General features: G+C 34.9%; 1 protein-coding gene across 3 annotated transcripts; it reads left to right on the top strand.

The window, feature by feature from the left end:
* Positions 1-1,402: 1,402 nt before the first annotated feature.
* Positions 1,403-6,991, top strand: LOC112500636 (ruBisCO large subunit-binding protein subunit alpha). Of its 3 annotated transcripts, XM_025104162.1 has the most exons (10): positions 1,403-1,562; positions 1,726-1,909; positions 2,895-3,016; positions 3,088-3,295; positions 3,363-3,508; positions 4,248-4,554; positions 5,027-5,277; positions 5,593-5,793; positions 6,314-6,512; positions 6,712-6,991. In XM_025104162.1, exons 1-10 carry the CDS (start codon positions 1,500-1,502, stop codon positions 6,888-6,890), a joined length of 1,860 nt encoding a protein of 619 aa, XP_024959930.1. In that variant the 5' UTR covers positions 1,403-1,499; the 3' UTR covers positions 6,891-6,991. The 3 variants fall into 3 exon arrangements, with proteins under 3 accessions (XP_024959930.1, XP_024959947.1, XP_024959938.1); XM_025104179.1 differs by lacking the exons at positions 6,314-6,512; positions 6,712-6,991 and adding an exon at positions 5,476-5,515 and having other exon boundaries at positions 5,593-5,681; XM_025104170.1 differs by lacking the exons at positions 6,314-6,512; positions 6,712-6,991 and adding an exon at positions 5,455-5,515 and having other exon boundaries at positions 5,593-5,681.
* The last annotated feature ends 1,567 nt before the right edge of the window (positions 6,992-8,558 follow it).

Raw genomic sequence — 8,558 nt, 5'->3', positions numbered from 1 at the left:
TCGTGCACATTTGATCAACCGTTCGTTTACGTTCGTTTATGTTCGTTTATATATTAAATTTAATATATAATCTTTTATTTATTTACTTTGAATTCAAATAATAATTATTTATGTTCGTTTAACCCGTTCGTTTACGCTCGTTTAACATGTTAATGAACGAACACGAACACACCTTATTTCTAAACGAACCAACACGAACACAAAGATTTCCGTTCGTGTTCGTTCGTTTGTTCGGTTAAGTTAAACGAATGAACATGAACAAGCCTCCGTTCGTGTTCGTTCGGTTTATTTACAGCCCTAGTAATTAATCTAGGGACGAAAATAACAATAAATTGCAAACTATTGGAAAAAAAATTGCAATTTCTAAACCACAGAAAGGAAAATCAAAATTATTAATAAATCACATGGACGAAAATCATAATTTACTCTTAAATGTATTATCCAATTACATATTAAAAGACTAGATTACCCTTGCCAAAATTCAAAACCGAAAAAATAAAAAGAAAAAAGATCAATGGCTAGGATTAGTTTGTACACTTTGTATTAATGGCTTAGCTTAATATGTAAATCTCATGTGTAATACAGACAAATCATAAATAAGCCAATCATAGAGACTGATTCAAGATGGTCAATCTTCAAAAAAAGTCAAAGCTCGAGAAAAGAATTTTGGAACAATTTTTCTGCTTAATTTCATAATAAAACGAAAATATAATACTTATAGTAATAAAACAACCTCTAAAACTAACCCATTGTCCCATTGTAGCATCTATCCATGACCTCCATAAAAGAAGGGACATGGCTTTTACTAAGCAAATATTAATTAAAGGGGTGTTTGGGATTGTTTATAAAAACAACTTATTAACTTATTTCGGTGTGTCATCGTAATAAGCATTTTTGAATATTTGAATAAACAATTTATACCGATGTCAAACCGGTAATAAAAAGTTTTTGAAGAAGTTAAACCCTTCTAACTTATAATAAGTTGATAAATGATTTTGTAAAAAAACATAATTTGTTCCAAATAAGCAATCTCAAACACCTTAATTTCATGAATTGATCCGATGGAAAATGTTACTGTTTATCACCTACCCAAAGGGGTGTTTGAGATTACTTATAAAAACAACTTATTAATTATTTCGGTGTGGTACCGGTAATAAATACTTTTGAGTATTTGGATAAATAATTTATATCGGTGCCAAACCGATAATAAATAATTTTTAAAAAAATTAAACCCTTTTAAATTATAATAAGTTAACAAATGTTTTTGAAAAAAAAAAAAAATTCCACGAGCCCCAAAGATATGACGTACATGTTATAGCGACTTCGGAGACGCCCCCAACTAATTTGGTGTATTTGATGTTCTCTTTTTTTTTGTGTTGCTGGAGTTGCTCTAAACCCTTGATAAACCTCCCCATCCCATCAACGAATCTGCGACCCAATTTCATTCCGATACAACCTTCGCTTTCCTTGGTGACCAAATTTCAGCAAATAATCCACAAATGTGGTCATCTCTTTTATCTTCCTCTCCGATATTCACTCATCCTGTATCTTGTTCACTCCATGTATGTTATTTCTTCTTTAATTCTTACTCTTGCCGTCTTCTTTAATCGACTCAAGGATATTGATAACTTTACTTTTAGGTTTCTTTTTAATTGTAGAATCAGGAGGGGCGAAGGGTTTTAGGTTTGCTGAGGTTTTGACTTGTGTGTTTTTGTTATTTTGAAGGAAGTGTGTGGAAAACAAAGATTTTGTGGGGTATTCTGGAGAAGGAAACGGAATTTGATGAAGAAAATGGTGGTGGTTAAAGCAGGAGCAAAAAGGGTTTGTTTTGATAAAGAATGCAGGGAAGGTTTGGTTGCTGGGATAGATAAGCTTGCTGATGCTGTTTCTGTCACTTTAGGACCTAAAGGTATCTGAGTTTTCATCCAAATTGCAACAATTTCTCATTACATTTGTTGATTTCAAACATGCTCCTTTCCAGATGAAAATTGATATGCCATATGTTACACTTTTCAGTTTGTTGTATTTGTTGTTATAGAGTTCAATTGTGTTACTTTTATATCAAAGTCCAAAATTTCTTTGTGAATTTTATGCATAAAGTACTATTATGAACACAAAAAAGTATGAATAACTGTTTCAAGATGGATAGATTAATCTTTTTCTATCTAACTTGGTTCCTACCTGTTGAAGTGCAAGTGATTCACTGAGTAACAACTGAAAAGTTTCCAGTGTCTTCATGCTTACATAGCATCATAAATTGAGGTGACCTTTTCAAACAAGACTTTGGTTTCTTTGATTTTTCCCCTTAGATTGTTAGTGTAATTTAGAGAAGTTACTTTTTGTTAGAAATATATTAGGTTTTGTGCTTCCATTGGATGATGTAGAAGCCTTGTTATCTTCTTGTGTGGAGTGCTTCCATTATTCCTCACATTACACGGCTTGCCAGCCCTTTTCTTTGATCTCTGTGCTTTTCGCCTTGTTCAATAGAAATCTAAATTGCAATATGGCAAATGTACTGGTCTTAGCAAGAAGAGTATGAAGGAATACTATTAATGCCCTCAATTTCTTTTAAGTTGGTTCACCGCTTTTTAAGTTCTAATTATTTTCACTTTTAGTCTACCCCGACTCATTTGGGATAAAAGGCTTCTTGTTTCAAAAGTTGAGACTGGTGATAAGCATTCGAAAAAGAAAACTTTTGCAATTTAGAGATGTAGATAAATGTCTTACAACGAAAATAGTGTTATGATTTTTTGATGATAGATTGCAAGGGTTAAGTTGACTAGATCCTAAAATGATCAGAAGTGCAACAAGCATGTGTCATGACCACCAAGATCTTTGATATTCATTGATATTATTTAGAGCAATCTTAATTAGTCTTATGGTGTTCTATACAGGCCGCAATGTCGTTCTTTCTGAATCTGGAACACTTAAAGTTATTAATGATGGTGTCACGATTGCTAGAGCCATAGAGCTTTCTGATGCAATTGAAAATGCAGGAGCGGTGCTTATTCAAGAGGTATTTGTGGTAACATTACCTGCTGCACTCTACTAATAAATCACCTTACCAAATATTCCATCTCTTTGTAGGTTGCAACTAAGACAAACGATTTAGCTGGCGATGGTACTACCACTGCAATTGTTCTTGCAAGAGAGATGATCAAATCTGGATTATTGGCAGTAGCATTTGGAGCTAATCCCGTTTCTTTAAAGAAAGGAATGGAGAGGACTGCGAAAGAATTGATCAAAGTTTTAAAGAAGAAAACAATTCCGGTCAGTAAAAGGGATGATATAAAAGGTAAAGTCTTTCCCTTGTTTTATTTTCTACCATGAGAAAAGACTCTAAGCTTTTCCTGGTTGTGCAGCCATAGCTTCCGTCTCTGCTGGAAACGATGAATTTATTGGAAGCTTAATTGCTGACGCGATAGATAAGATCGGCCCTGATGGAATAATTTCTATTGAATCCTCCTCATCAAGTGAAACTTCTCTGATGGTTGAAGAAGGAATGAAAGTAAGTGATACAGTTGCAGCCGAAGCTATCAGTATTTTAAATAATGTTTTTCTGTTGCACAAGGAAGTTGATTTGAGTTGAAATAAGTACATCCTTCGCTCTACAAATTGCAACTATTGACCATGGACGTTGTTTTATGAAATTGTTTCCAATATTTCTCAACAGCCTTAAATACCCTCAATAAAAAATAAGGGAATTTTATGGATCAAGATCAACAGGAGCAATCATGTCAATTCTTACCTCAAATATCTCCAAAAAAAAAAGAAATGCTGCAATTTCCATTTGACATCCACAATGTAAATTTGTTGTGGTTTTTCATGGGCAAATGGAGTATAAATTTGGTTTACAATTACATACACAAAGTAGCTTCACTTGCTGGTTATTGACATGTCTGTGTGTTCTTTTTGCTGATAAAATTCCTTAGTTTTTACTGAATTTGAGATCAAGGCTTATGTTTATTAGTCGATGCCTTGAATTATTGAATTTGGAACTTAAATACTCAACAATAATGTCGGTGATTGGATGTGCAGATATCCATTTTTTTACTCATATTAGACATGTCACTATAACTTAGTGAACTTGATATAGCTTGTGGATGTATGCCAATGGTTCTCTAGACACACATGCTTTTGCTCGCTAGTGTTTTGCACTTTCTCATGATATTCGATTCATATATATTTTTTATTTTATTTTTTCATCTTCATATTTTAATGTCTATTCAGGAATACTTTCCCTACAGATCGACAAAGGATACATGTCTCCTCATTTCATCACAAACGAGAACAATTCATCTGTGGAATTTGAAAATGCTAAAGTCTTGATAACTGATCAAAAGATATCAACTGTCAAAGAAATTGTTCCTTTGCTAGAAAAGAGTACTCAATTGAGCGTCCCTCTGCTCATCTTCGCCGAAGATATCTCAATGTCAGTGCTGGAAACACTAGTAGTTAACAAAACTCAAGGCTTACTCAGGGTTGCTGTTGTCAAATGTCCTGGGGTTGGGGATCGAAAGAAAGCTTTACTGCAAGATATTGCCCTGATGACAGGTAATTATTGTAAATATTCGTATATGATTAGACTGTTGTGGAATCTACAATTGTAGATATAAATGAGACGAAGATGGAATTGTTGTGAGAAATAAGGAAAGATTGGTAGCTCAAGGCTACAAACAAGAAGAGGCATGACTATGATGAGACATTTGCCTTTCTATTGAGTGACTTCTATGGCGAATTTGGCTTTGTTTTTTGTGTGCTTAATTTTAGTCTTATCAAACTATTGGTTTTTATTTATATTCATCTAAAATGTTCATTTCTTGGTTGGTAGTGCCTAAAGATCACGTCATAAATTGCTGTCACTTTACTATATATATATTTCTTAGCATCTGTTTTATGTATAATTTTTAATATAGCCACCATTCTGTTTGCATTGATGGGATTTGGATACTAGACTTCGCCTTGTTACAGTAGACTGCATTCTGAGGGATTGTTTTTATGTCACATTCTGCTGGCATTATTGTAGGTGCTGATTTTCTCTCGGGAGATTTGGGTTTGTCCCTTGAAGGGGCAACCTCTGATCAGCTTGGTATTGCACGCAAAGTAACCATAACAAGTAGTTATACAACTATTGTTGCTGATCCATCCATGAAAGCTGAAATTCAAGCAAGGATCTCGCAGATAAAGAAGGATCTTTCTGAAACAGATAATTCGTATCTTTCAAGAAAGCTTAGTGAACGAATTGCAAAACTCTCTGGTGGTGTTGCTATTATCAGGGTGAGTTTATAACATTGACAATTTGGTTCAACGGCACTTTCAACTTTGAGGCTTTCTCGAGTCTAAGTAGCTTAATGTGTAACATGACTCATCGGGCGGTTTTCAGTTGTATTTTCATTCTAATTCTTGATTATAGTCAAGAATTGCAAAACCAAGTGATTATAATTAATTACTTAGTTCCACTATCTATCTTTACAGTGCTATCACCATATAAGTTTCACATACATTTCATGACAAGGTAAAATGTTTTACAAATAGTTAGTGTTTCAACATTCAGAGTGATTTTTGTAATTTAAGCATTCGTATGGGTTATAGGTAGGAGCATATACTGAGATGGAACTTGAAGACCGAAAGCTACGAATCGAGGATGCAAAAAGCGCCACTTATGCAGCTATGGATGAGGGTATTGTGCCTGGTGGTGGAGCAACCTATATTCATCTTTTGGAGGAAATTCCTTCCATCAAGAAGTCCTTGCAAGATCCAGATGAGGAAAGTGGGGCCAACATTGTAGCATCTGTACATTTTCCTCCCTTTTCTATGGTTCTGTTTTCTTAACTTTAGTTATATACACATATATCATAGTTTCACCATCTTCTTTGATATTCGAAACCAAACATGATGAGCAATATAAACTAGTACTTGAATCATATATATGATGTCATGGGAGCGCAAATAGACTTTCTTGAATGGAGCCCTAATGCTTGATGCAATGACTAGATTCAGTAATGACTAGTTGGATTCTTTTGCAAATGCCGATTTATCCAAATTTGTGTAACCAAAAGAAATCTGAGAACAAAAGATTAAGAAGTAATTCGAATCCATTGAGATGGCATTCTTTTTTTACATTTTCTAAAAGCATTTGAAGAGGGTGCAGGAAACATGTAGAAGTTTCCATTATACAGTGGAAATAGGTTGGGATGTGGCAGGCTTTTGTTTGCTGTTGTTTTACCTTTGGCCTTAAATTTAAATTAAGTTTGAAACTTTGATTTTGTTAGTCTTTCACCATCTGATAATTTTGTCAAACTATGGCTCCCAGGCACTGCAAGCCCCTGCAAGATTGATAGCAGCCAATGCAGGGGTCGATGGTGCTGTAGTTGTCGAAAAGATCAAGACACTTGGCTGGGAATTTGGTTATAACGCAATGACCGACACCTACGAGAATCTTCTTGCAGCGGGAATAATTGATCCTTGCAGGGTCTCAAGGTGTGCCCTTCAAAATGCTGTATCAATCGCGGGTATAATCCTCACTACTCAAGCGGTATTGGTCGAGAAAACAAAACAGCCTAAACCACCCGTGCCTCTTCTCCCTGGGATACATCCTTGATACAAACACAAAGCTATCAAGCTTTTTGGCACTTTGATTCACTTTCATCATGCTGAAAAAGGTCAACCGTCGCACTTTCTTATATCTATCGGTGCTACTGGGATTTTCAGGTCGTTATCTTCAGGGCCCCATAGGTTTAGTCCAGGTGCAAACAAGCTGGCCGGACGCTCACTGTTACAAAAGAAGTAAGAAAAATCTGTTGGTGTTGATGGTCATTTCCTTGACTGAAACATTAATGATGCAAAGGAAGTGGTGGAAAGCTGCTTATTTTTGTTTTGTTAGAACATGAAGCATGATGTTAGTAGGAGGTTTAAGTTTATAGGTTTGATTATTTTGTTATACAGGACCTTAATGTTGGGATAGTTTCTGGGATTCATATAAAACTTTGGTTTCAAGGAAACTGAGTAAATGGTTTACTTTGCTCCAATGTTTTCTTTTCGAAAATGGGTGATCCCGCCTTTTCCCAGACTTGTCCCATGGCAAGTCAGGACTGTAGGCTTCACACAGCCCTGAGGTAAATCTCCGAGTGGCTATAAGCGCATATGTAGATAGCGGGATTCGAACCCGAGTTGATTTTATCAACCCTATTGTCTTTATTCACTACGCTACTACTCTTATGGTTTGCTCCAATTTATTGATGGGGCAATTGTCTTTTTATGAAGTACAATGATATACCAGTATAGTCTTTATATTACTTATGAAGTTTTTGAAAATGTTTGTGGGTCGACCCACCGTAAACTGGCTCGTACTAAAAGTTGCTTGTTTTTGACCTATTACCTACCCAATGTAACATCCCAAAAAGGTAACCAGGTTTTGATAAATATGTTATGTGATAATGCATAAAAGATGAAGTCCAGGGACTAACTAGGCATTTGTAAAAAGTCTTGGACTAAAAAGTATCATTGGAACACATTCAAGTTGAACGTGAAGAGATGAAACTGTTGGGAGCAGTTTGTATAAGTGTATATTAATGAGGGGCTAGAAATGGCAAGGGGTGAAAGTAATAGTCTTGGGTAGGGGTGTTCATGGGTTGGGTTGATTGGGTTGAAGATATTTGAACAATCCAATTCTTGCGGTTTGAAAAATCTTAACCTAACCCAAACCAAAGTGCAACTCAACCTAACCCAACCCAACCCAACCCGTACGGGTTGGTCGGGTGATACTTTGATACATTAAAATATTTTTCTAACATTGAATATATTATTTATCTACTCCTAATTTCTTTTTCATTATCAACCATTTGATACAATTTATCCTACTTCTTACGTATATCACATTCAGTTAATTTTCTCAATTTACATATATATGTTTATATTACTGAACATATATAAGAATGAGTTATATAGAGATGTAAATAGATTAAAAATATGTGTATATGAAAAGCATACATGATAGTGTAATTGTCTAATGTATATATTAATATAAATTCAACAATCATATTAAATCCAAGAAATAAAATGATATCAAGTTCGTCGGGTTGGGTTGGGTTTAAATAATAGTAACTCAATATCAACCCAATACCTATGGTTTGACAACTTCACAACTCGATTAGACATCATGTTGCTTCGGGTTGAGTTATTCGGGTTGGATCGGATTGGTCGGGTTTTTGAGCACCCCTAGTCTTGGGTTTGGTGGTCATTCGCATAACAAGCTCTCAATAACCAAAAAGAATCCTCTCCAAGGAAAACAAGAAGCAAATAAATAATTTCAAGAATTCTTGAGTCAAGAACAAAAGAAGAACAAACGCATTGAAATTGTGAAGGAGAAATCACCAAATTAGATATTAATTGTTTGTTTTTAAATTTCGTAGTTGGATTAATACCGAGAATGCTTAAGAAGCAAATAGTTGGAATTTTACGTTCAACATGGCGTCGTAAGGACATTGAATCGTTGAAAAAAATGAGTTTCTGTTGGTCCCAAAGGGTCTACAAGAATACTAAACAGTTTGTAGAAGGGG

The sequence above is a fragment of the Cynara cardunculus genome, assembly GCF_001531365.2.
Source record: "Cynara cardunculus var. scolymus isolate 2C chromosome LG 1, CcrdV1, whole genome shotgun sequence".
Classification (NCBI taxonomy): domain Eukaryota; kingdom Viridiplantae; phylum Streptophyta; class Magnoliopsida; order Asterales; family Asteraceae; genus Cynara; species Cynara cardunculus.
The sequence above is the reverse complement of the archived record's forward strand: the minus strand, read 5'-3'. Positions and strand labels throughout refer to the sequence as shown.

Bases quoted from the DNA above. Each gene is read 5' to 3' on its own strand.
- LOC112500636 (XM_025104162.1), top strand. From the start codon at position 1,500: ATGTGGTCATCTCTTTTATCTTCCTCTCCGATATTCACTCATCCTGTA. The intron at 1,910-2,894 runs GTATCTGAGTTT...TGTTCTATACAG, and splicing joins TGTCACTTTAGGACCTAAAG to GCCGCAATGTCGTTCTTTCT. The intron at 3,509-4,247 runs GTAAGTGATACA...CTTTCCCTACAG, and splicing joins TGGTTGAAGAAGGAATGAAA to ATCGACAAAGGATACATGTC.